Source organism: Bolinopsis microptera, chromosome 3 (genome assembly GCF_026151205.1).
Source record: "Bolinopsis microptera isolate Bmic1 chromosome 3, MBARI_Bmic_1.0, whole genome shotgun sequence".
NCBI lineage: Eukaryota > Metazoa > Ctenophora > Tentaculata > Lobata > Bolinopsidae > Bolinopsis > Bolinopsis microptera.
This window is the reverse complement of record NC_087074.1, coordinates 8,878,110-8,904,846: the sequence shown is the minus strand read 5'-3', so window position 1 is coordinate 8,904,846 and position 26,737 is coordinate 8,878,110. Positions and strand designations below refer to the sequence as shown.

Here is a 26,737-nt window from a genome sequence, read left to right as displayed (position 1 = left end):
ATCGCTAACATTAAAACATAGTGCAGTGTAGGGATTTTATTGCTGCAAACTTAGTTGAAATGTTATATATTAACCAACACTTCATGGGTGAACATCTTTATAAATACTTAGTTTTGTATACACATCCTAAAAGGATGATTGATTTCAATGTAACACATGCCATATTTCAACTAGGCAGAAATTCTACATGGCATTATATGATCAATCAGAATAAATAAGGATGTGATAACATGATACTATTGTACAGTATTGTAATGACCTATGGTGAGTTCTATTAATTTGGATTCAAATTAATTTCTTGATCTTAAACAAATAATTAGCCTTGAGTCGAATTAAATCAATCTATTGTCTTATATCAAAGAATCGGTCTTGCATCACAATCATGAATCAATAAGAAAAAGTTCAACAAATTAATATTCCAGTGCTAACACTCACATGTATTTCAGGCTCATAGTTTTACTGGATCTCTAGTGCCATGCTCAAACATGTGGCCTACAAGGGCGAAGAAGTTGTTAACTGTTCACATCCAGACTCTTGATGTGGACATGGAGTTTAGTGTCCCGGTGAGTGGTGTATTTAATAAGTATAATATGTTAGTGATGTTTCTAATTTTTCTAATTTTTCTAATTTTTCTAATTTTTCTGCTCTGTCAGTTATATTATATCTGTATCTGTAAATGATGTTTCTAATTTATTGTAGTTTGTCGTAAATCATATCATTATATATAGTACCCATGCTCTTACTTCTTGTCTCACATCGAAAAAAAGCGTAATAGTGATGTTTAGCCATGTTGAAAAAGGATATTGATTATGTCGAGATTTTCTGTTCGTTGGTTCGTCACAGCACCGTCACATTTAGCATGTTGTTAAAACATTTGCTAAATTTTTAAAAGAATTACATGTCCTAGCGATCCGAAAACATACAAACGGTTCTTAATATTGTGATTGCGATAATATTGCATTCTTCACCAAGGAAGAAGTTGTGAAGCAGTTTCGATGTTGATCTTATTAGCGTCCTAAAATACCTCTCAGCGTGTTCCTAGATGGTCTAGATTTACTTATATTTTGGTATGACCTAGTCGTTTGGAACGTTGACACAAGATCACATACAGATTGAAATGCTAATTAATTATGGGTCGCCTCTAACCCTCTACATATTTAACATCAGTATATTATGTGATATTGGTTGCGATCTGACACGCTCATAATTATCATGAGATCACGTCATACTAATCTGAACATTCTACTTTTGTATGTAGTTCGGTTGAAACAAATACAAATGCACGAAATTGTACTGGATAATTAGAGGGCTTTCTACGACAGTAAAGCTTTAGTTTAGTAAGGAAACATTGCGTTGGTCCTAAAGGTTTCAATTTTAGTTAAAACTGGACACAATCAAATCCACCGTGTATAAGTTAATCATGTTTCATTTAAAACATTTTATGTGCCATTTTTCTACAGACTTTAACTATCCTCCCATCTCAGTACAAAGCTACGGGAAAAGAAGTGTTTGACAAGGTGACCAACACGATGGGTCTACGAGAGACCTGGTACTTTGGTCTGCAGTCCACCAAGACAACTGCTGGACAAATGTGGATTATTGACGAGAAACGTATCGTGGACCAAGTGTATATTAGTGATGATAACAAACCTGTTCAGCTGAACTTACTCGTCAAGTTCTACCCACAGGTACTGATATTATATAGGTACTACTATAGGTGCTACTATAGGTAGCCATGTTAAATTTTACGAAAAAATTTCATTATTTTCGCTTATACCCGTGGCCGTAAACCTGCAGTTCTGTTAGTACTAGCAGTGCTATTAATCCAATACCACACACACACACACACCTGAACTTCCATACTTTTTGCATTGTCCAGTCTAAAATTCTGCAGGTGTATTTAATATTGCATGTCATTGCACTCGTTAGTTCCATTTTCATCAAATTATCTAGATTTACTGCTAGATAATTTCCCTTATACACTGTAAAGTATTACAGCACGTGATGTAACATTTCCACACCCAGGACGTGAACGATCTGATCCAGGATATAACAAAGCACTTGTTCTATCTACAAGTAAAAGATCAGATCTTGTCCCGGATTATATTCGCTCCTGCTGAAGTGTGCGTCATGTTGGCCTCCTACACTCTGCAAGCTAAGGTTTTTTAATTTGATTTTTTAAAGTTTGACGTTTTTATTTGATTGGATTTATCACGACATTGTTCGTGTGCGGTGATGCCTTGTATCTAAAATGCATGACGAAGCATGTTGCAGTTGCATTATCAGCACTGTGCCATATAACATAATATATAACATATAACATAACCATGTCACATATAACATAACCATTGGGAGTACTGCACTCATCTGACAAAATCATAACTTATAACATTTTCTTACATTTCCGTAGTACGGTGACTACGACCCACAAAAACACAAAGTGGGTCAGCTAGGCAACGAGCAGCTCATCCCGGAACAAGTCATGAACCAGTACCAGTTAACTAAAGAGGGCTGGGAACAGAACGTTATAAACTGGTACGCTCAACATTCCTGCCGCTCCACTGTTGACAGGTTACATCCATTTAACAAAATAAAGGGGTGGGTCAGAGGGATGTCTCGACTATTTGATAGAACATAGCTGAGTTTTGGGGAGTTTCCCACCATTAACTTATATTATGGTTCAGAACCTTATAAGGTTCTAATTTGATGGTGGCAGTAGAACACGGATAGACAAACTCTTTAGTGATTGTCAAGTGAATTGGACCGTATTCCAATCATTTCATGCAGTTGTGTTATGCTGCGGTGCGAAATAAGACTGCATGAATTTTATAGGACAGTCTCTTCAATTCTCGAGTTGACATTAATTAAGACTTAAATTTGAAATATTCATGTTTGCTTATACATCAAGCAGATGACTTTCAAAACTTCTTAAACGCTTTTTATTTGAACCTCACAAACCTCTCTCCCCACGCAGAGATAGAGAATGGGCGGAGATGCAGTATCTCATGATAGCAGAGAGTTTGAAGATGTTTGGTGTCAATTACTTCCTCATACAGGTTTGAAAAAGATATAATATACATCATACAAGTAACCTTTGACGTTATTTTTGACGTTTTATTACTAGATGGTAGACCACCCAGGACGATTAACTTGCAATGAATTTTAAGTCACTATGTTAGAATCAGTGATATGAGTGGTTGATCACTTGTGGGAGGGAGACATTTGTAATTAATAAGAGAAAGATTTTATGCGGAAACTATCGATAAATACAGGGTGGCCCAAAAGTTACTACCCACACGCAACCCTTTAATAACTCACGTAATTCGTGTCAGAATTTCACAAAAATTTCAGAGAATATAGATATGGGTCAAACTTAGAATTCCTGAAAGTTTCCCAAAATTTCATTGATTACAGAGGGTGTGGCACGCCACTCCCTCTTTTTTAAACTATTGTCGCCATAAAGCGAGAACGCTTTGAGCTAGGAACTCCAAAGTTTATAGACACATTTAGTTTGATAATTCAAGGGATTTCCCAAAATTTGGTGAGTAGTTACTTTTGGGCCACCGTCGTTATCCAAGAAAACAAACCTGTTTCTAAACTTGATACTATTCTAACGGCATTATAGATAAACTATGTTTGTACTACCTTTTAAATTGTAAAATAAATTTATGATAATCCAAACTTTGATTCTTTTTAACGGATGAATAGAATCCTGCATCCCAGAACAAGCGTGGAACAGATCTCTGGCTTGGTGTTGACGCTTGTGGACTGCACATCACAGAGATGGATAGTCAACAAAAACCCAAGATAGCTTTCCCTTGGAGCGAAGTTAAAAACATATCTTTCCAAGACAAAAAGGTTTTTAATTTACTATCTCTATTCCAAATGTTTTGAATTTGATACCTCTAACAGGCTACACACTAGTTAATGCCACTACTGTCTGCAATAACTGCATGCTGCTAACGACTTAACCACAAATGGCCAGATTAGTTGACACTTACATTTTCAGAATATGTGTTATGTAACTGAGATTTGAATAGGTTGTGTGGTCTAACTGTCCCGTTTCAGTTTACAATCAAGCCAGTTAACGAGAAGACAGAAGATTTCAAGTTCTTCACTAAGAACATCAGAACTAATCGAATGGTAATTTTAATATCATAATATTATTATGACATCACAAAATTGTAGCACTTTAATGTAAAGAAATTGAGAATGAGAGCCAGTAACCATTGAGCAGAGTTATTGAAACCTATCACACATTCTAGTAAATAACATGATCATGTAGGTTATCAAGAATTCATGAAATGTGTCTTGATTAATATGACATCATTTGACATACTCCAACTATCAGTACCATTTCGATTATGTCACGATTACATTAAGATACTGTTAACGCTCGTACATCACACACACCTGTCAAGAACACATATACACACCGTACACTGTACAGATAGTTGCATGCTGTATTCTATAAATCATTACTGGTGTACACTGTCATATCAGCAGATGGAAAGTTTCTGTCAATAAAGATGATCTAACCATCTACTCTAATTTTCCAAACCTCAATAGTTGAAATAATCACGCACCAGCTGCTTGTAGTTGGGGTGTGGCGCGCGTGGTATTTGTTAATACAGCAGCTGTACCGCTGGTGTTCCACTGTTACTCTGGTAATCGCGTACCATTATATAGCTGACACTCGCACTGTCTTGATTAAAGGGTGGGGAATTGGGGGTTGGGTTGATAGTTTTAACATTATAATATAATAATTTGTCTGATCCCCACAGTATCAAACTACAGTAGAACCCCAAAAATTCCGATATATACCACAAAACACTCACATAATAATATTATGTCATCGAAATTTTTCTTCAGAAATCATCAAAACTTTACTGTTAACAATTTTCAGTTTACAGTGAGTAGCAAATGCAATAAACACCCCTCTCTCTTTACAGATCCTGCAGATGTGTGTAGGTAACCACGAGTTATATACACGGCGTCATAAAGGAGACACGCTGGTCGTCCAGGCGCTCAAGCAACAAGCCAAGGTAGGGGTCATTCTGTAGAATCCTAGAAAGAAGTAATCTTGTTAACTCTACTAAGAAGTAATCGATTTAATGGTTAAACAGTGGGTGAATGCTCGAGTTCCTGACTTTATTCGGTTATCGCTGATCAAATTTATCTCACGATTAACTCTGAGATTTTTCTCGAAGGGAACTTCACCATGCCATCAAGGCGTTGGTTGCATTTTAAGCAGATCTTTATAAATGACAGCTCAACTCTGATTCCATTTCTTGTAAACCACGACAATTTAATCTCAGTGAAAATAATACACCAGCCAGCCAGAGAACAAATTACATGAAAATTTAAAACCAGTTTTAATGTGCCAGTATTACGCTGTCATCCTCAATATTGACTGTTGAAACTCGCTAATCGCCTCCACATCGTATATAAGCTAAAGACAGTCTTGTGCAACACACTCACAACCGCTCTGGAATAGTACAGTAAAGAGCGGTGTTTGCTGGTGGGGTGATCTCATGTAGACACCCAGATTTAAAATATCAGTGTAAATATAACCCACTGGTCATAGAGCTTGTAATGAGATGAGTGTAGGAGGTCGAGAATCCGTATGAACTACAACAGGGCAGCCATACAGCCGTGTTTTGTACACGTAATAGTACTCACAGCAGATCACACAAGTGATACCTCACACACACACACACACGTGATACCTCACACAAGTGATACCTCACACACAGTGATACCTCACACACGCACTCACACGTGATACCTCACACACACACACACTCACACACATGTGATACCTCACACACGTGATACCTCACACACGTGATACCTCACACACACACTCACACGTGATACCTCACACTCACACACGTGATACCTCACACACACACTCACACGTGATACCTCACACACACACACGTGATACCTCACACACACACTCACACGTGATACCTCACACTCACACACGTGATACCTCACACACACACTCACACGTGATACCTCACACTCACACACGTGATACCTCACACACACACTCACACGTGATACCTCACACACACACACTCACACACATGTGATACCTCACACACGTGATACCTCACACACGTGATACCTCACACACACACTCACACGTGATACCTCACACTCACACACGTGATACCTCACACACACACTCACACGTGATACCTCACACTCACACACGTGATACCTCACACACACACTCACACGTGATACCTCACACACACACACACTCACACACATGTGATACCTCACACACGTGATACCTCACACACGTGATACCTCACACACACACACACACACACACACACGTGATACCTCACACACGCCGTTCAGGAGGAGAAGAAAAGGAAGCAGGTTGAACGAGAGAAGCTGGAGAAGGAGAGGAGGATGAAGGAGGAAGCGATGCGCCAGCGAGAGGAGCTGGAATTTAGATTGAGAAAGTTTGAAGCTTCCGCTAGGAAAGCAAACGATAAACTGGTTAGTGGTTTATTTCGATTAAACACTTATCATGCAGCTCGGGTTTTAAGGATTGCGGATATAGTTTTAGGAATTGTGGATATTGTCAAACTGTCTTCTTTTCCTTGCTCATCGCTGTGTTTATAACTAATTTAATAAAAAATTTCGAAGCCACATCTCTTGATTTTTCAAAATAAGTCAATTTTAAACAATTCCTGCAGCAAAGAAGCGAAGAAGCAGCTGAGATTCTTGAAGAGAAGGTAAAATTGGCAGAGGAAGAAGCTAATCTGTTAGCTAAACGAGCTACAGAAGCACAGCAGGAGATACTGAGAATCAGACAGGAAAATAATAAGGTTGGGAAAATACGCACATCCTCGATATTTATCAATACAAATCTTACATCTGATTCATAAAAACCTTAAAATTTATCAATCTTAAGAAATTGTAAAGCTTACAAATTACATAATTAAGGAGGTGGTGCTCAAAGACCATGTCTATTTTAGTTCACGACACGATTTTACTCTGCCAAATTTAATAGTTATATTGTATATTTTTAGAATAACGAAGAGAATCTCATGCTGAAAGAGAAATTGCAGCATGTCGAAGAGAATGCTCACCAAGCTGCCTCTAAAGCTGAAGTCGGGTGAGTTTTGTCACAAAAACAATTTTATTTCATTTTTCAAGACAATTTGTATTTAAAGACAATGTTAAAATCTGAGTAAACTTCCGGCTATCTAGCGTTATATATCGCTAGATAGGGCTGTTTTTGTTACCTTGCAAATTAACGTTTGAGCTTTACACTTTACAGTCCAGAAGACAATGATGCTGGAATGAATGTGATGTGAGAGTAGCCACTTTAAATTATGATCCGTCAAAAAATTCAAGCTCCCTCCCCCTTAAAATTTTCTTCTGGGCTTTTCTATTTCTACGGTTAAACATTCAATTAAAAACTTTTCTCACAATCTGAACAACGTTTTATTCATTTTTTCGCACTTAATTATCACATATATTAGCATGTGCGGCAGCGCCTCATTGTGTAATGAAGAGCACAACTATATGGTGTTAACAACTCAGCCACACTTTTATTAAAACTATTGTGTGTAAATGTTCAATGTTTTGTCGGGTTGTACGTTTAAAATATATCGTGAGAAAAGTAAGTGCATGTATTAAAAACGCCCTTAAATGTTAATTCCCAGCTCTAACGGTATTTGATTTTGGAGAAATATAAAATGTAATTTGGATTGTAAGACGTGTTAAGGGTTAATTGTATCTTTAAGATGTTTGGAAATGATTCCTAAATTTCATTCCTTGTTCAGGGCAACGGAGGCGTATCGTTTAAAACAAGAGTTGGACAATGCCAGAGAAAGAGAGAAAGATGCTAGGGGTAGGCTCATGGAGATCACTCAACAAAGTGTTTTACATGATAAGGTATTCTGCTTTAGTTTATATTGCATAAAAATGCTACTTTTTCTTTGCTTTTTTCAAACTTTGCTTAAATCTGTTCGTTGTCTCACAGACCTCTAAAATTTCAGGCTGATATACTGTCGTATATCAACAAGGAAGAATCTTTATCTACTGTGAAGAAAAAAGAAGAACTCGTCCAGCAACTTGAAAGCTCACGGTTAGTCTATTCAATTTCCTAGTAACGATTTTAATCTCTGTTCCTAGATATATCCTCCGACATTTGACAACTGTGTCACAACTGTGTCACATAAGTGTCACATAAGTGCGAATCTTATGCCACCCTTTTATTTGTGCGCCCTTTCATAATTTGTCTTACGCGAAAGAGCTTACTGATCGCATTATATACCTTCCTTTTTGCAATCAGACAATTTTTTCCTTTTCACCCTTTTGAAAAAAGGCAATAGTGAAAGGTTACGAATGGAGGTTTTTGCAGAAAAACGTGGATTTTGGAGAACGAGATAGGTGGGTTTGAATATGTCGTGTGTCCTTCCTTCCTTACGTCCGTTACCATGCAACGAAAAAGTTGCGCGCGCGCGAGGATTGCTTGCGGAGATGTGATGTATAGATAGCCTGTGATCTACGAATGCGCGGCGCGACTGTGTTTTAATGTATATGATGCATGTAATGTATAATATTACTATTAGGTAATACGCCCAATTTGTACGTGGCACGCGTAGTGTATTGATGTGTACACGAGTATAGTTTACCTTTGCTGATAATTTCTTGAATTACAGATACAAGTTAAGTTCTACGGCAATTGAACTGAATTTCAAGTGTTTCCCGTATTTCAATTTGATGCATAATTTATCAATATTAATATCATGAAGATTGAAGTGAGCTGATTGGAGCTTATACTTAAATTTATAGTAAATGTGAAATGGAAATCTAGCGTCCGCCAAAACGAAACAACAGGCGCAATTCTTGTTCTATCTGGATATTTTCCAATATTAGAACACGACGAGCGAACGTGAGGTTAGTAAACACGCGCCAGCATGTGAACGCAGTGAAACAATAGCTGAAACTATGCTGGGGGCTCCCCAGGCAGCATTAATACCGGATCCCACTATACAGCCTGACATTTTCTTTATGGATACTAGTGATGGATACTCAGATTTGACAACCATATTGTTTTGACACGAGACAGCCAATAAGCAACCAACTTCCTGCGCCGAAAAAACTGGCTAAGAAACAAACAGCTAATAATATGATAAGAGTAAGAGTTCAGAGTGTTAAAACTTTAAAAGATGTAAAATAGATCTAGGGTCTCTCAATAAGATGAATCAAAGTTTTCATCTCATCACTCTAATTAAAGTACCTATTATAAAATGTTGTTGTTTTATCATCGAATGATCCTTTTCATTGATATTTCCTTCAATCTTCACAGATAAATTCACAGATTTGCTGTTTCAGCTAGTACATGATTTGAAAGTTCTCGATCCTCCTGTTCCGATTGTATGACATCTAGCTCGTTGTTCACACTCTTTACACCACCCATTCTCGTCCGAATAAGTTCCGTAACCATGGAGACACGTAGTCTGATAATTAATTTAATTTCCACCAACTTTCTTCCGAGGAACTCTGTTAGTGTCTTGTCGTAGATCAGTGGATTTATAACAGAGTTAAGGGGGAGAACTATCATGGCAAAAGAAACGTACCAATTAGTCGCATCAATTAAATACATATTATGCATACCACTTATGATAGTAAAGGGAACCCAACATAAGAAGTCAGTAGCAACTATGATAGTAATTTTGTTCTGTATAGCCCTGTTTACCCTTACTCTAGCGGGGTTTTGATCCTGTCCTGATCTCCGTGAAGATATTCTGGTTTGGATATTGATGACTATGTAACAACAAGTGATGATAATGAAGCAGACCAAGTTCATGGCAAGCATCAGCCAAACTACAAGATCTCCTTTATGATCGCTGATGTTAACTCCACTTCCTACTGATTGCCTGATTCTTCTTGCATCGTTACTCCGAACAAAGTACTTGAATAAGCAGACACCGTCATTTCCATAAAAATGAACTGGACGTCTACTAAAAAGTCCATATTGCTGAGTGAACATACCGTCCACTTTGTCACCGATTTCTTTCCAGGTTATATCCATAGTGATGTTTGTGGTATTGTATTGAGCTTGAAGAACTTCAACATGTTTCTCTTTGTTGGGGAAGCCGACAAAAAATTTGTAGATGGGATCATAAAACATTCCTTGTACAAAGTATTCCTCCAATGAAGATATCAAAGGTATAAAAGCTATAGCAAGGGATGCGGTGATGATTCCCGTTGCTAGGAAAGCGAGCTTGACAACAGAGCTTCTGTTTGCAGGGCCTGGAATACTCTTTTGCTTAAAAGTTAAAAGTAAGCCAGAACATTCGGATGACACTCAAGGCTGTCATTGCGAAAAGGGAGACTTGTGATCCAACTGTGCTGATGACCCCTAATATGGAGCATGTTGTTCCGGTTAACCATTCGGCTTGATGTCTGCAGAACCCAGTTCCATATATAAAACTATCATAGAAGGACACAAGAACTAAATATAGTCCGATAACCAGATCCCCTGACCCGATTAGACTGATCAAGGCCTTGTTAGCTAAAATACGTTCATTCCCACTATGCTTTATAGTTTTTATTCCACTGAATACGGTGTACGAGTTTAATATCAATGCTAGCACCCCCATTATCCAAGATGATATCTGCAGTGTTAAGTTTTCAAGTATCCTTTTCCCACAAATGTCATTGCATTCATCTGAGAGGTCAAAGCAATCGTATATGCCGTCACATCTCTGCGATAAGGAAATAAACTGATGTTTATTTGACTTTAAAGTGTTTTCACAAATCATGTGATTTGCACAGTTTAACTCGTCACTCATGTCCCCACAGTCATCTATGAGATCACATACTTGCTTGTATTCCACACATCTACTGTTATTGCATTGAAAATAGTTCTGGTGATATTGGCCTTTCTTTGACTTTTCAACAAACGTCAGAAAAGAGTTGTTAGCAAGTGTATATACACGGTCAGGATATTGTTCAGGACATGAATCGTACAACAATGTTCTATTTTTATGTAGAGGACACGAGGCATCTAGACATAGATCCATGCAACTGAGAAACAGGTAATATTCACCAAACAAATAGCTGCAATTAACCTTAGAGGTCGGAACAATTAACTTTAACTTTTTTATTCCGAATACATCTGCAATCCAGGGTCGTATGAACTCTTTTACTTCACAGTTAGAGTCACTGCATACATTTAGCAATTCTCCATGATGAAGAGCGGTCTTATTGATCTTTGGGAAATCCCTAGCGATCCTACAAACCTCATTCTCTGCACCGTCACCACACGTCTCCAATCCGTCACAAAGTTGTTCGTATTGAACGTAATATGGTTTATCACCTTTCGAACACAAATATACGTTTTTGCAAGATTCATCACTTTGTTTAAAACGATAGCTGTTGTCAGTTCTGTTGCCGCAGAAACTCTGGTTCACAATATGTTCATCTAACCCGTCCATACAATCCACCACATTGTCCATTATCCAAGAAACTGGTATTCCGAACTTCATACTTTTAAAGTTAAACCTACGGACACATTGAAATTCCTTCGTCATGTATTCACACATGTCATTAAGTTCGTCACTTCCATCAGGACAATCCCACACTCCGTCACACATCCTGTGTTTGTGTACTCTACAATCAATGGAAGTAGACGGTGATAAACAGTTGTTTTGAACGTCATCGTCACATAACTTAACTGGTAAACTAGTCTTCTTATCATGTTCATAACACAACATGTACTTAGAAACATTCGAGTTATACCCATTAATAGAACAATACCCCCTACTCGCTCTATATCAGAACAGTTAGTCTGGTCTAAATAGTTCAGACAGTATGGATATATTATTCTCTTATAAGGATATATACTCGTTATATCAAATGCAGAGCATCTAGTATAGTTGAATATTGGTACTGTTATAGTCTTTTTATACGACACTTTACTGTAGTAATGTGTACAAGAGTGTGGGGTACTTTCTGTAACTTTACAGTCCTGTTCATCCTCTCTTTCATCACACATGCTGTATACGTTACATATCCATTTTACAGGAATATACGTGTCCTTCCCCGAATACGTACAGTTAATTCCGTATTTATACCCGTTACAATCACTTTCGTCCATACAAATAGTGTCGTCACCGGAGTCGTCACATTCATCATTACATATCTCTGTAGTTGAGTACTCTCTAATAGTTGTAGCGGTATAAGCAGCAGTAGTAACATAACTATTTGCAGTGACCTCTGGTGGGTCAGGCGTTTTATTGATTTGTGATACAGGACAATTCTTATCTACACTGCAGTTCTTATCACATCTGATGTATTTTTTATCGCAAAACAAGCCTCCACACAGCACATCCGTGTTCGTTATTTGTGTATTGAACCCACACGCCTGATACACGTGGGGATCGTTCTCACAAACTGCAGTAACGTCCTTGAAATGGCCCCTCAAAGTCAGGTTAAAGTACACATCAGAGTGGGTACACTTGAAGTAGTATTGTTTCCTTTTTTCATTAAAACATGCATTTTTAAGGAAGCCCCCTATTATCGTAACTGTACAATGTTTTCTTGAATTTCTCAATCCATCCACTACCCTGTAGTCAACACCGCCCGGATCAGAACAATACTCAGTTGTGTTGCCACACTTTCCATCCCACTTTCCATTTGCATCCCGCGTACTACAACACGGGTTCTCCCCATCAGGGTCACACTCAGCAGGACTGCCATCAGAGAGGGGATACCATTTACCACATGTTCTGTTAGAAAACCACTTTATCTTGAATTCACCTGATAGAGTAAAGTAACGTACTACTGAGTGTTGCATGAATAGTTAATAATGATAGCATCAATTCATGTATAATTCCGCTGTCCTGCATTTAATAAAGGCAATCAAATTGTACTCATAGAAGCACTAAACGTACGAACTTGCACGTTTAAAATTGTGCGCGGTTAGATTTATTAAATTTGTGCACGCCTTAGCTGTTTCCTACAAATGATGACATATTATTTTTAATATGTGTGTTCACAGGACTTGAGTTGTTTACAAGAGAAACTCGCTGGGTTTGAAATAGAAACAGTCTAACAATTATTAGGTATATTTTATTCATTCAATTTCAAACATCATCTTACCTTGACAGACGATGCACTGAACTAAGACCATCAGTAGTGCGATGGAAAGTTTGACCTCCATTCTCGTTCCACCTGATTTATTGAGTCGAGATCTTTAGAATTTAGCTTATTCAATCCTTGAATTTAGTGTAACATAAATATTTCATCGGAAATTTCCAAAAACAAAATGAGCTTATGAAAAATAAAAAGCAGAAGAAAATACGGTCAGGTAAACAAATATAATTATAAGAGCAAAAAAATCGTTCACTCAACGGTCTGGCGATTATGAATTTAATGAACGTTGAATAATTTATGAAGGGCTGATATTTGTATTAGGTAGTGCTAACAATCGTTTTAAACGATTGTTTCCAACGATAACAAGAAATTGCGGTCGCTTTTCTTTTGCGGATGGCCGCTCAATTTCCCGATCCGTGATGTAGTTTCCACGTGTCTTCAGGCCACATTTTGCCACTTTTACCACTTTTTACCACCTTTCTTGTTTGTCGAATAACTTGTTGTGAGCATCGTAACACCCCTGTTCCATGCCCAATGAAAGATGAACGAGGATGGGTGCAAGGATACGATTTCCATAAATTCCTCGAATATTGCCTCCAAATCCTCGCGCAAATACCTATCCTCGCGAGGGTAAATCATCATCGTGCACAATTTCCCCACGAGGATGATTTCCTCGCGATGAAATTATTGGACATTTCCATGGCCATCCTCGCGAGGGTATCGCGAGGGTTTTCTCCTTGCGCGCAGCGTATCAAAATTGGTAAATTTGCACTTTTGTCACAAATGTAGGCAGTTTCTGGTGTCATCGCGAGGATCCCACGAGGATCGCACGAGGATCACCGCGAGGATACCTATATGAAATTTCGACGAAATTATGGAAATCATTCCATTCTCGTGTGCATCCTCGTTCATCGTTCATTGGGCATGGAACAGGGGTGTTAAAGGTTGCGGATTAATCGAGGGTGTTCATCTTATCAGGAAGAAAAACTTTTGTAAAGACAATTGTTACGTCAGACAATCAATTAATTGGATGATTATCAATTAGCTAATTAGCAAACATTTGAATTTTTATTGGTTCTAAATGATCAGAATAGCTTAAAACACGGAGAAAAGTAGTTTTTAGAAAAACTTTGAAAACTGTCCACTTATTTTGTTCGCCAAAAGTGATCAAATTGCATGAAAAAATGAAACGTGGATAAAAATGCTTTTCACAGAAACTGCACCAAAAGCACAGTCAAGATTGAACCGATAGCCTGCTGTACTATCATTTTATTGATTTCAATAATTGAATCAGTGGGGCCAAGAAAATCACATTTGTAATAAATAAAACCTCTCTGTACCGTCAATCGTGCTAATCTGAACCGGCCTACCTGGATTACCAGACCTCTTCTTTTCCTCAACAATCAAACCGAGTTGTGCAAGGAATGTGATAATTTATCATATCGAATTTTGTGGGTGATATAAGTAATATCGAGCTGTATTCAATCACAATAGGACACAATACGTGTATATTATATGGCCCTTAATGCGGTATATGAAACGCTTTATACCGCGAGAGACCCGGTATAGAGATTTTACGGTTTATCATGAAAACGTCTGCTTGGCCTAATGGCTCATTTACAGCTCGAAGAAGGCAAAAAAAGACCAGGGAAACCAAGGAACAGCTAGGAAGCAAGTGTAAATACGCCTTCCAACATCTACTGTGACTTGTTCTTCATTGTACTGCATACCGCTTCATTTGCTATGCGAGATACCTAAAATCACCCCCATATGTCAGGGTCGGCTAAAATCAACAAGGGTAAGATACGGGCAAGGGTAAGATTTAGATACGAGCGTCGTGATCGAGCAAGGGGTTGTAAAGAAACGGTAATAATTAATTCGGTTAAATGAATTCCAGGAGAGTCAGGATTTCTTGGAAATTGCTTAGAAACGACGGATATAGTGTCATTGGTGTACAGAAAATTCGAGAGAATATGAAATCGACAACGTCAAAAACGTTCATCGAGAGTGTGCCTCCACACCATATTCAATAATATACCTCTCCTCATCAATGAGGAATACCGGAGAAACATACGCACCTATGCCACTAGCAACAACAACAAGATCATATAGTATAGAAATCTAATTCCTATAGGTTGGGGGTGAGGTCTGTTCACAGATCACCCTCAAAAACCTACAAGGAAATATTTCCTGTATATTCTCAGTATATAAGCAACATTTGACAGAGCAACTTGTGGAGCTATGAGCGATATGAGCTATGATAAATCACATTTCTTGCACAACTCGGTCTGATTGTGGAGGAAAAGAAGAGGTCTGGTAATCCAGGTAGGCCGGTTTAAATAAGCACAATTGACGGTACAGAGAGGTTTTATTTATTACAAACGTGATTATCTTAACCCAACTGATTCAAGTATTGAAGTCAATAAAACGATAGTACAGCAGGCTATCGGTTCGATCTTGACTGTGCTTTTGGTGCAGTTTCTGTGAAAATCAATAAGGCTGTACTGTAATTAATTGTGAAACTCTAATATCGTTTCAGACCTATCCACTAAGTAATTCCTGATTACTAAAATCTGCCGAGATTTACTGAACTCCAACTACAAATATTTATGATTTTAGTATTCTTGAAACGAAAAATTTACGGAATTTTTTAAAGCATTTTTCTCCACGTTTCATGCAATTTGATCACTTTTGGCGACAAAAATATCTCGAATTTTCAAAATTTTTCAAGTCACGAAAAAAGTGTATGTGAACAATTTTCGAAGTTTTTCTAAAAACTACTTTTCTCCGTGTTTTAACCTATTCCAATCATTTAAAGCCAATAAAAATATTTTTTGCTAATTAGCTAATTAATAATTATCCAATTAATCCAATTTATATGTAACCATATATTTATTGTTTATGCAACCTGATATGACACGGATCTGTGCAAAATAGTAATACTAACTCGAAATAATATGCTATCAATTAGTGCCTAGTGGGATACCGGATACGTGATGAAATTAACGATTTACTTGATTGGTTCTGCGCCGCAACGCAAGCTAACATATGCAAAAGAAACTTCGTCCACTAACCCTTGTCCTTGACTCTTTTGTGCCTTCGGCACAGGAGTCATGGATCGGGGAAAAATCGCCAATTTGTTACAAGCAAACACAAACTACTGGCTTGTTGAAGTATCATTAATCATATATATTAAGGCCTATTTACAGAAACAGATTACTATTGTTGAAAGTGTATTCTTGTTGAAAGTACAATAATCATAAAAGTTCGTTTATATGCTGTGGAACTGACTGTGCATTAAATTCGTCAACTCAAAAGAAATACCCGTCCTGGCGTACGAACCCTGATCTAAATTTGGGTAATTATAGCGATTATGGGTAATCTGAGCACCAAATATGTCACGTGAACATCTAAACAGTTTGTAATTGGCCTAAGCACTATGCCAAACACCGAAATCAGCTCCTGAGTAGGCCTCAGAAAGAATCTTTGGCTGATGAATTTCAACATCGGTTTATTTTTCTTCAAATTTACACATGAGTAGAACCAATTGTCCACGCCAAAATATACCTCAAACTGGCCGCGATTTCTGAGAGTGGATGATTATAAATTATGATTATGAAGTATGAATGACGCATTATCTATGAGGTGTTCATTTTTGAATGGCAATGATGATTGTTCGAAGCATATTGTATAAGTTATTACCTGTAAACGTTTGAATGACCGGATTGTTATTCAAACGGTGCTCAACAAACAGAAATTACAAGCGAAATCATTTCAGCGGACCTATTTAACAGTTTATAGTTCTGTTTAAACGGGCAGCAGTGTTGAAAGTATACGTTATATCGGCCTCGTGTGCTAATTCAACTTCTATTAGGTTTTAGCATAAGTCTTAAAGTTTCAGCTTAACTCTTAAATGTAAGACTAAGAGAATATGAAGAGAAATGTATCTATTAATCTGCCAAGAGAAGCTTTCCTCATTTCATCCTAACACCATGTAATACCATGTCCTATCCAATACACGTAACCTACATCTGTACCACAACAACCCTATTAAAGTACTGCTCCAATGTAATCAGATGAGGCCCTGTCAGGCCTAATGAAATCCATGTACTATACATTGTTGTGACCTCTCGATACCCTACCAAATTAGGTCATTGCCACGAGGAAACAAGGAAATTAGCAAATCTTGGGAAATTCAGGCTCCCGCCCGCTTCCTTAACCCCTGACTTTAGATTCAGTCGACATAATATAAAAATTTTCCAAACAGTATACACATAATGTCACAATGTCAATGACCCTATATAAAAATATTTTGAAAATCACCCTCGGCCTTGTGGCTCCAATTAGTTCAAATCAGTCGACATAATCATAATACATCTAATCTTTAGGAGGAATATTGGCATTTATTTTAATAGTGAGGAGTAAATTATCCCAAAGTAATTTCTTTTCAGTAATCTGTAGATCATCTGTGTCATTTTGCGGGTTCTGTTTTGCTAGCATTGATCCAAGTTTTTTAGTAATTATCCTTTTCATCGCGGATAAAATGTGGATACTTGTGTTGCGTAAGTTTGGTAAGGGCACAGATCACATTATTACCTTTCTCTTGTAAAACAATACAATACATAAATTCAATCAACTCTCTCGCCATGTTATTGAAGATAATATCCACTGCTAGCAAAGCGTGTGAACAAGAGGAGGTGTTCTAGCAAAATTGTAAACGAAATTGTAAAAATGTCGCTTTATGTCGCGCGAGGTTTATTTCTCAGAATTGTAAAAATGTCGCTATTATTTGGATCCATAAATAACGAAATGTTACGTGCGTGCGCGTATTTTTATGAACTTTAAATTGTTACATATTGTAAATCTGCTGAGCCTTTCGTAGCTCGGCGGTCTAGTCGCCGTTTCCAAGAAGAACACCCCGGATCGAGCCTCGGCGGAAGTCATTTTTTTGGCATTTATTAATTGCTTTACTACAATTATCAGCGGATTTTACTAATTCACTCGCCAGCGCGCTATCACGTGTTTTTAATGCCGTGATTTCATTGGTCACCTCTATAGCGCGCATTATTTGTGACAGCATAGTTGTTTTTACACAATTTGTCCACCGCGCGTGCAATTAACTCAATCTAAGCTCCGATTTGTGACCGAAATGGGCCATAATATGGTTTATGAAACGCATGGCCTGTAATTAGCTAATTGAATTATAGGCACTATATAAGGTTGCACGAATTCACGAATTATCAATAACATTGCAATAACATTATTCCTGCAAGTTTTGATTCAATTTCATTTAAGGTTTGTTTGATTCAATTTCATTCAAGGTTTGTTTTCAGTTTTGCATCGCGAACAGATACCACAATTTGAAGTTGTTACACGGCCAAGGATAAATCTCACGATTGTTTAGATTTGTAGCTCTGTTTATCAACGATGATATTTATGAAAGGGCAATTAAAATTGAGATCGATTTGCCTCTTAAACGACAAACGTGCCTCCAACTGTTAAATAGATCAAAATTCTCCATTCTACCAGATTCTTATATACCTAGATTCTACCTAGATTCTACCATAATAGTCGATATATTATATACCAGAGCACGTCACATTTCAATAATTTTACAATATGTTATTATATCACTATCAGCTACATATGTTTGAAGGATTAAAACACTTTTATAACGGTGCTGTTAGAATAACAGAATATTTACGCTATAAAACAGTTGACACCAAGATTATTATAACATTACCAAACTAAGTAAAAAATAACAACTGTCCAATGTCCTAACCGTGAACCTAACCAAAAATGTCAATAAATATCAGTCTATTCGAAATCAAAGTCATATCACTATGAAGACCCGTGTTTTAGCCCGGTAGGTGAGGTCCAGTAGTTGCCCGGAGGCGGCGTAGATTTGGGTGATGAGGTCTCCTCCTGCCACGTTGTACATTCCTTTGTGTGGTTCCTCCTTCTCTCCTTCCTCTTCTTGAATATCTGAGGGGGGAGGGTGATCACAGAGTAGAGAATATATAATAAGGGATATTTTATAGTAGTGCTGTCACGTGACAAAAATGAGCTCTCATCGTTCATTACTTAGCCACGACTCGACCTGTCAACCGTTTTTGGAGAGTTCTATTAACTACTTCTATCTTACTCACTATAATTACTGCAGTATTAGATCAGGATCAGAGACGGGTTCAAGATTAGGATATTATATAAGCTACAGGAAAAGAAGATTATTTTTTATTAACGGCACTCTTCCCACAAACACCACATACCGGGAAGATTAAGAACAAGTCTAATTTTAGAGGCTGAATTTCCGTCCAGCCACATCAGTGCTCTGAATAACAGCAGGACGTTGATGTTCCATGGTCTGGACTAGCGTACCAACTTTCCACCCAGGGATGGAACAAGAGCTCCAGCTCGTACAAACTGGTCTTGACCAGCGGAAGACCAGGACAGAGGAGTTCTCTCAGTTTCTCTATCAGAAGGATAAGGTCCTCGTAGGAGCTGGAGCTAGCAGGGAAGTCTCCGTACATGCCTGACCATTATGTTGGTTAGAGAAATACACCAAACAATCATTAGTTTAACAAAACAATTATTACACCAAACAATTATTAATAAAGTGAGGTTATAACTGTAAACTTGTTACACCCCGCAATATCACTACCGTCCGGAACAATAATTATTTTAAGTTATGATATTAAGTTTAACATAAGTTAATAGATGTGGATACTGGTGGGGAGGTGAAACACATTTGTTTACTTTAATAGTGAGCACATGTTCGGCGGGTTGAGGAGGTGAAACACATTTGTTTACATTTTTAGGGTAAGCACTGCACATGTTCGGCGGGTTGAAGAGGTGATACACATTTTGTATTATAGAAGGCTTGTAACACTTGTAACGCTTTCTTGTTACCCCCCTTTGAAGGCCCCGAATTATTTTCTGAACGAAACCTCAAAAATAACCGAGAAATCGACCTTCTTATTAACTCATTTTGATGACTGTTTCTGACCTAAAATTGCACGAAAAATCGATTTAGCTAGGTTTCAGAACCTATAAACACTTCCTTATCCCTCAAAATTGATGTTTTATGGTTGATACGAGCAACAAGCAACATATGTTTTGATCCTTCGGTTCTACTCATGACCTAGGCAGTTAAGCTGAACCCGACAGATCGAGGCAATCCTCAGCTTAACTGATCAAACTGGTACTAACACAATTTTCAGATATAAATGTTCTTTGCGATACGTTTATTACAGCTTTGCAAATTGCAACTTGAGTGAAGACCAGAGTACGAAAACACACAGCAGGTAAGCAACTCACTTAACTTTATACTTGAGTACAAGTCAATTTGATTATTGGGACATATAATTTTACAAAGGATCACGTTTCGGTTCTAAATTGTTTTAGGATTGTTGACATTTGTAAGATTGACATGTTTGATAATAATAATATCTTTATTTGACCCTCTAACATTGTTATCTCTACCACATCTTGGCACGGCAAGGTCCGCGTCACATGACATAACACCTCTATTACAAGTGGTCGCTCGTTGAGGATCACGGAGCACATCAGGGCTGCCCGTCGTCAGAATAAACTTGACTCAGTTGTTAGTATGATTGTTATATTGTGGTGTTCGTAACCTACCTTCATTGTGTTTCTTTTGACTTTGTTATCATGCTGTGCTCTGGAAATTGTGATAGTACCTGTTCGATTTGTTAAGTGTTAAGGAGACGATCTCCCTGTAGCTGTTCATATGTTACAGGATCAGAATGTTCGTGAGGAACAGTCACCAAAAGTGAGTTGCTTATCTGCTGTGTGTTTTCGTACTCTGGTCTTCACTCAAGTTGCAAAGCTGCAATAAACGTATCGCAAAGAACATTTATATCTGAAAATTGTGTTAGTACCAGTTTGATCAGTTAAGATAAGGATTGCCTCGATCTGTCGGGTTCAGCTTAACTGCCTAGCCCCTAGGTCATGAGTAGAACCGAAGGATCAAAATATATGTTGCTTGTTGCTCGTATCAACCATAAAACATCAATTTTGAGGGATAAGGAAGTGTTTATAGGTTCTGAAACCTAGCTAAATTGATTTTTCGTGCAATTTTAGGTTAGAAACAGTCATCAAAATGAGTTAATAAGAAGGTCGATTTCTCGGTTATTTTTGAAGTTTCGTCCAGAAAATAATCCGGGGCCTTCAAAGGGGGGTAACAAGAAAGCGTTACAAGTGTTACAAGCCTTCTATAATACAAAATGTGTATCACCTCTTCAACCCGCCGAACATGTGCTTACCCTAAAAATGTAAACAAATGTGTTTCACCTCCTCAACCCGCCGAACATGTGCTCACTATTAAAGTAAACAAATGTGTTTCACCTCCCCACCAGTATCCACATCTATAGAATATTATTATATTAGTTACGATCGATTGTAACAAACCTGCAACATGACATTATTACAGGGAAGCCTCCGGGTGGGAGGACTCCGTACCATGGGGGGACTTCTGGCAACGTTCGAGGAATTTCTTTTCTCTTCTCGAACCTTCTTCATGTGCCGCTGATCTGAATCACTTTATTAAGTTTAACTTTAGTCCAAGAGTAGATTCATAGAAAAAGTACCAGTAACTGATTCCAATTAAACTAAAAAGTCATTAGGTACTAGTTACTAGTTATTAGTTACTAGTTACTAGTTACTATAGTAGAACAATCAGTAAGCTTATCTACTACCTGTTATAACACTGGGTATCAATGTAGCAGATGTAATGAAGATCACGGTAGGCTCAAAACAAAATTGACTCTATCATTAATTGTAACAAACCTGCAACATGACATTATTACTGTCCGGGCAGGAGGATCCAATGAAATTACCCCGGCAACCAGTTGAAAAGCCAGGTAATTGATCAGAAAATCAATAACATGATACAACAATCCTGAGTCGAGTTAAGAACTTAAGGTTTTTAGGTCTTGATGTCATTTAGCGCTAAAGAATGCCAACAGGGAGTAACAAAGAATGATAAACCGAACATCCCAGTTGAATTTCTACTGCAAATTAACTTGAACACACGTTTCTAGGGTACCACGTGACACGCAATCTGGCCAATAAGCTATCGAATAGCAGTCACGCTGACCAATCAGAGGGCTGGCTGTTAGTCGGGTGCGGACCACTTATGCCAGTCTAGCTGACGCCAAACAACTACACTGATACACTCAAATTTATAATTTCCAAATGTGGAGCTCTAAAAGAACAAATAGGAGCCTTGGTTCCTACATCCGAATCTATGTATTACACATCAAAAAGCTTAAACCAAGATTATCCTAGAGATATATCTCCAAATACCATTCAAGTAAGGTTGCGTGAGGGAGGGAGGGAGGGAGGGAGGGAAGGAGGGAGGGAGGGAGGGAGGGAGGGAGGGAGGGAGGGAGGGAGGGAGGGAGGGAGGGAGGGAGGGAGGGAGGGAGGGAGGGAGGGAGGGAGGGAGGGAGGGAGGGAGGGAGGGAGGGAGGGACGTTTCACTATGACGTGGTCTGATTTCTCCGTCTTTGACACTGATAAACTGTGGATTAAATCGATATTGTTGGAGAGGATCACGTCAAGGATGTTTTGGTCCTTCCTAGTGGGTTCGTCGACTAGCTGCTCTAGGAAGTTTGAAGATATGAACTCCATAAAGGCTAGTCCCGAGTTCGTGTCGGAAGCCGATTTGCTGGAGTTTGGTTTGATAGACTTACTGGACCAGTCTATAAACGGCAAATTAAAGTCGCCTGCAATGTAGAGTTCAGGAGAGCCAGGGAGGTGGTCTATAAAGTCTTGAATCACACACAAACAGTCATCAAACTTGTCGACTGGTGCCTGTGGAGGGCGGTACACGTCAACAAGGAGAAAGTTACTGCTAGCGATGTGAACCATTGCAACTTCACAATAGGAGTTAGAGTATACTTTTATCGTGTCAGCAGGTAAAGAGTGGTGTAGGTAGATAGCTACACCGCCTTGAGCACGTTTGTCTTGATCAGCTCTGATGGTACTGTTGCCAGGGATACACGTCTCCGCTTCAACATGGTATGGCTTCAGATGAGTCTCAGTCAGAATAAAGAAGGGAGTGTGGAGCGGGCTGGTTGCTAAATTCTCGTGGAGAGATTTTAACTTCCATCGCTGGTTCTTTATCCCAGGATTTATTCCTTGTATGTTAAGAAGAAATGCTGAGGAGATCGGAAGTATTGACTTGAGGTCTACTTTCCCAGCAACGGTTTGTAGAGAGCAGGCTGTTGCAGGTGCTGTGCACTGCAGTGTGCAGGGTAGCCCTGGGGAGATGAGGGGCTTGTTGGTAGGGCTACAGTTGAGTACTGAACACCCGGACGAAGATATATCTGGGGGTTCGGGCTTGTTTGCGAGGGTAGATAAGAGGCCATCATTGATTCGAGTGATTTTTGAATCATGCACGAAATCTCTTACGTCCAATCCACTTTCAACTGGTCCAAATGCTGGAGAAGATCCTTGTTGCTAAAATATTTCGAAGCATTTTTCTCTTGAGGCGGCTTCAAAGTTGATGTATTCTTCCTGCTGCGTTTATGATTGTCTTGTGCAGGAGGGACATCCCCTTTCTTTCCTGTTGGAACAGGTTTAGTGGGTGGTTTGGCGCTGCTGATGCGCTTTACACCGCGAATATGCATGAGCTTGAATTCATTGTTTAGGCACAAGTTATAGACAAGACCATTTTGGCAAAGTTGGGTATGGAAGTAGCGGCAGCTATCTCCACGATTGCAACCGTGGCGACAATGCAAAATACAAACAGTGGACAGTGCCACATAAAAAAGTGCCAAAATCATACATTTTTCTTGGATGTATGTAGCTCTCATGACATTGAAACCATAACAATAACAAAAGCGTACGAGAAGGGTATCACTTTAAGGCAAATGACAGATGACAGAGATATTCAGCAAACTGCAAGCGATAGGTTTATCAGAAGGTATAATGCAGAGAGCGAGTGAGAGAGTGTCAGGAACAAAAGTTTGTATCTGATCTCAGCTCAAGCTAGCACACGCAAGCGCGGTATATCACGCGCACGTGACTTAAACACTGCAATATCATTGGTCATCTTTATATCCAATGCGAAATACAAACACGCGCCCTTTTCCTATAATCCATGGCGAGTGAATTAGTGAAACCGATTATCAGCAGAGCACCTTAGTAATACACTTCATCAGATAAATTATACTGTTCGAACTTTAGCTAGGGAAGGATTGCCTTCAAGGATTTGTCCGGGGAAGGCCTCGTTCGCACTGGAACATGTCAAATGGTAAACGGAGTTATCTGGTAATGTTTGTTTTGTTTATGGCTAGAATTTAGAATGGAATCAATGTGATGAGGATCCAGAGTTAATTACCTGCTAGGATTAATAAGTCACTTTCTACAGTTGAAGAGGTCACTTTTTCAAACTTTAAATGAAGAAATTGGCTCGGAACTTCATTCCTTATAGATTCATCACTTTCAGTTAATAACTACGGTGTACCATGAAACCAGTTAAATACTGTATAGAAAGACCAATCCACCGGAAATAAATGAACCAGATTTCACAGAACCATATACCGACTCAATAAAATTAAAACCATTTGATAAGGTTTGAGTCGAACTTTTTTTGTGTCTGATAAAATATATACAAGGAATACAAGGAATAAAGGAATATAAATTTCAAATCTCAAGTTACATTGCAACAGCTACTGTCAAGATAATAAAAATAATAATAAAATAACTCGCCCCGGTCCATAATAATAATTGACATCTTGATTGACTTCACTACTCCAGACAGTATTGATTATCTACGTAAACTCGCGCACGCACCTACTTTTTTGTAATATTTAGAATCAAATTTGTCCGCATAATCATAGTTTTGAAAAGCGACATTTTTACAGTTTTGAGAAGAAAACATCTACTGGTGAACAAAAACAGTGGGTCCATAGACGGAACGCGCGCGGTTTTAAGAACATTAAAAGATTCTCAATGTTCGCGCAATATTTGATCACGTGATATATATTATATATAATCGATAGATCTATACAAATATATAGGGCGATCAGATTATTTCGATCAGTCGGATTGGATCAATCGTATCATATCCGCTCACTCAATTTCTGCATGCAATTCGATCAACAGTCAATCGATCGATTGTTAATTAATTATCGATATAGTCTATTGATTGACTGATTGCACGCCAAACTGCACGCGCGTCGATTTATTTATCGCGCTAAAATTGGATCATATTAATACAGATTACAGACAACTGTAACGTTTCACGAACATTCTAGTGTGAAATCACGTCAATGTTCGTCTCTAAGTAATATTTAAATTTTGTATCAACTACTCAGTGCTTCTTTTAACTTTCTTCATCGTAGGTTAGAAGAATTGAAGGCGAATGAGGAGTTCAAGACCCAGCTGAACAGCGTCAAATCAACATTGGATGTAAGTTTTAAAACTAATCATTTTGAATTGATAATAGACCCTCTTAAGCCTAACTTTCTTTGAGTTAGTACGTGTACTAACTTTTTCATCATTGAATAAAAACTGCATCGTCCCCAGGCTCTAAAAGTGGATGGTACTCCAGTAGAAGAACCGATAGAGTACGTTGACGAAGACAAATATCAGACCCTCAGACGGGTAAGGATTTTGCCACGTGACTCTTTGATCACGTGACTCTTTGATCACGTGATACATGTTGTTGGCTATTTCTATCTGTGTAATAGTGGTAGATAAGATAAACAATAACAACTGAATTATTTCAGATCACAGCGGGCGAAACAAGATCACGAATCGCGTTCTTCCACTCACTGTGACGACTTCAATCACTTCAAACTTAACCAAGAAAAATGTATTGTAGCACAGTACTGTCATCTCGTTTTAACCTTAAATTATGTTTTTACCTTATCTTAGAAGTCGTTAGATTGATTTTTTGTCACTAATACTAACTTTTGAACTAACAAATGTTACGTGAAGAAGTATCATTTAAAAGTTGTAAGCAATATTTTTTTCAGCTAAAGCGCGCGTACAGAAGTGACGTTATTAAAACTTGACGCTTTCTTATTCGGGAAATTTTGTATCGGGCATCTAATTAAAGTTAATTAGCTTCAGTTATGCTATTAAAAGTAAAACAGGTTGGCTTTAAATGGGTTTAATAGATTTGAAATGGGTTTAATAGATTTAAATTATTTTCGCACTATTACCATTTTAACTTCAATCGGCGTTATTCCAAAATAAAATGGGATTGTTCACAAGTTTTAAGCTATTTTCTAATTTGACACCGTTTTATTTTCTTAATTATTTGAATCAATTCAAACTTATTTTATAATTACGTTGTAAAACTGGGAATAGAATCAATTTGGTAACAAAGTTAAACCTCCGCTAATTATCGACGTGAAAGGCTCATGTCTTGTGGTTCGGGGAAAGTAAATAGGGCAGTTTAATGTAAAAAGCACGTGTTTAAATTTTGATTAGAAAATTAATATGATACATAGCATGAGCTGTACTAAGGCGGAAGAATTTAAATGTTTTTCCAAAATTGTTGAAATGCGTTTTGTAAACAATTGTTACATCTCATAATATGCTTTGTTCCCAAAAA

The 26,737-nt window shown here is 38.1% G+C and overlaps 1 protein-coding gene across 2 annotated transcripts; it reads left to right on the top strand.

The window, feature by feature from the left end:
• The first annotated feature begins 172 nt into the window (after positions 1-172).
• Positions 173-26,737, top strand: LOC134813538 (merlin-like). Of its 2 annotated transcripts, XM_063821356.1 has the most exons (18): positions 173-264; positions 447-563; positions 1,485-1,688; positions 2,026-2,160; positions 2,411-2,571; positions 2,975-3,056; positions 3,724-3,858; positions 4,069-4,143; positions 4,953-5,045; positions 6,379-6,522; positions 6,723-6,854; positions 7,059-7,144; positions 7,310-7,342; positions 7,818-7,929; positions 8,034-8,122; positions 25,518-25,584; positions 25,702-25,779; positions 25,905-26,737. In XM_063821356.1, the coding sequence occupies exons 1-18, from the start codon at positions 262-264 to the stop codon at positions 25,953-25,955; spliced, it is 1,797 nt and encodes a 598-aa protein (XP_063677426.1). In that variant the 5' UTR covers positions 173-261; the 3' UTR covers positions 25,956-26,737. The 2 variants fall into 2 exon arrangements, with proteins under 2 accessions (XP_063677426.1, XP_063677427.1); XM_063821357.1 differs by lacking the exon at positions 7,310-7,342.

Bases quoted from the DNA above. Each gene is read 5' to 3' on its own strand.
- LOC134813538 (XM_063821356.1), top strand. The intron at 2,161-2,410 runs GTTTTTTAATTT...ACATTTCCGTAG, and splicing joins CCTACACTCTGCAAGCTAAG to TACGGTGACTACGACCCACA. The intron at 4,144-4,952 runs GTAATTTTAATA...CTCTCTTTACAG, and splicing joins ACATCAGAACTAATCGAATG to ATCCTGCAGATGTGTGTAGG.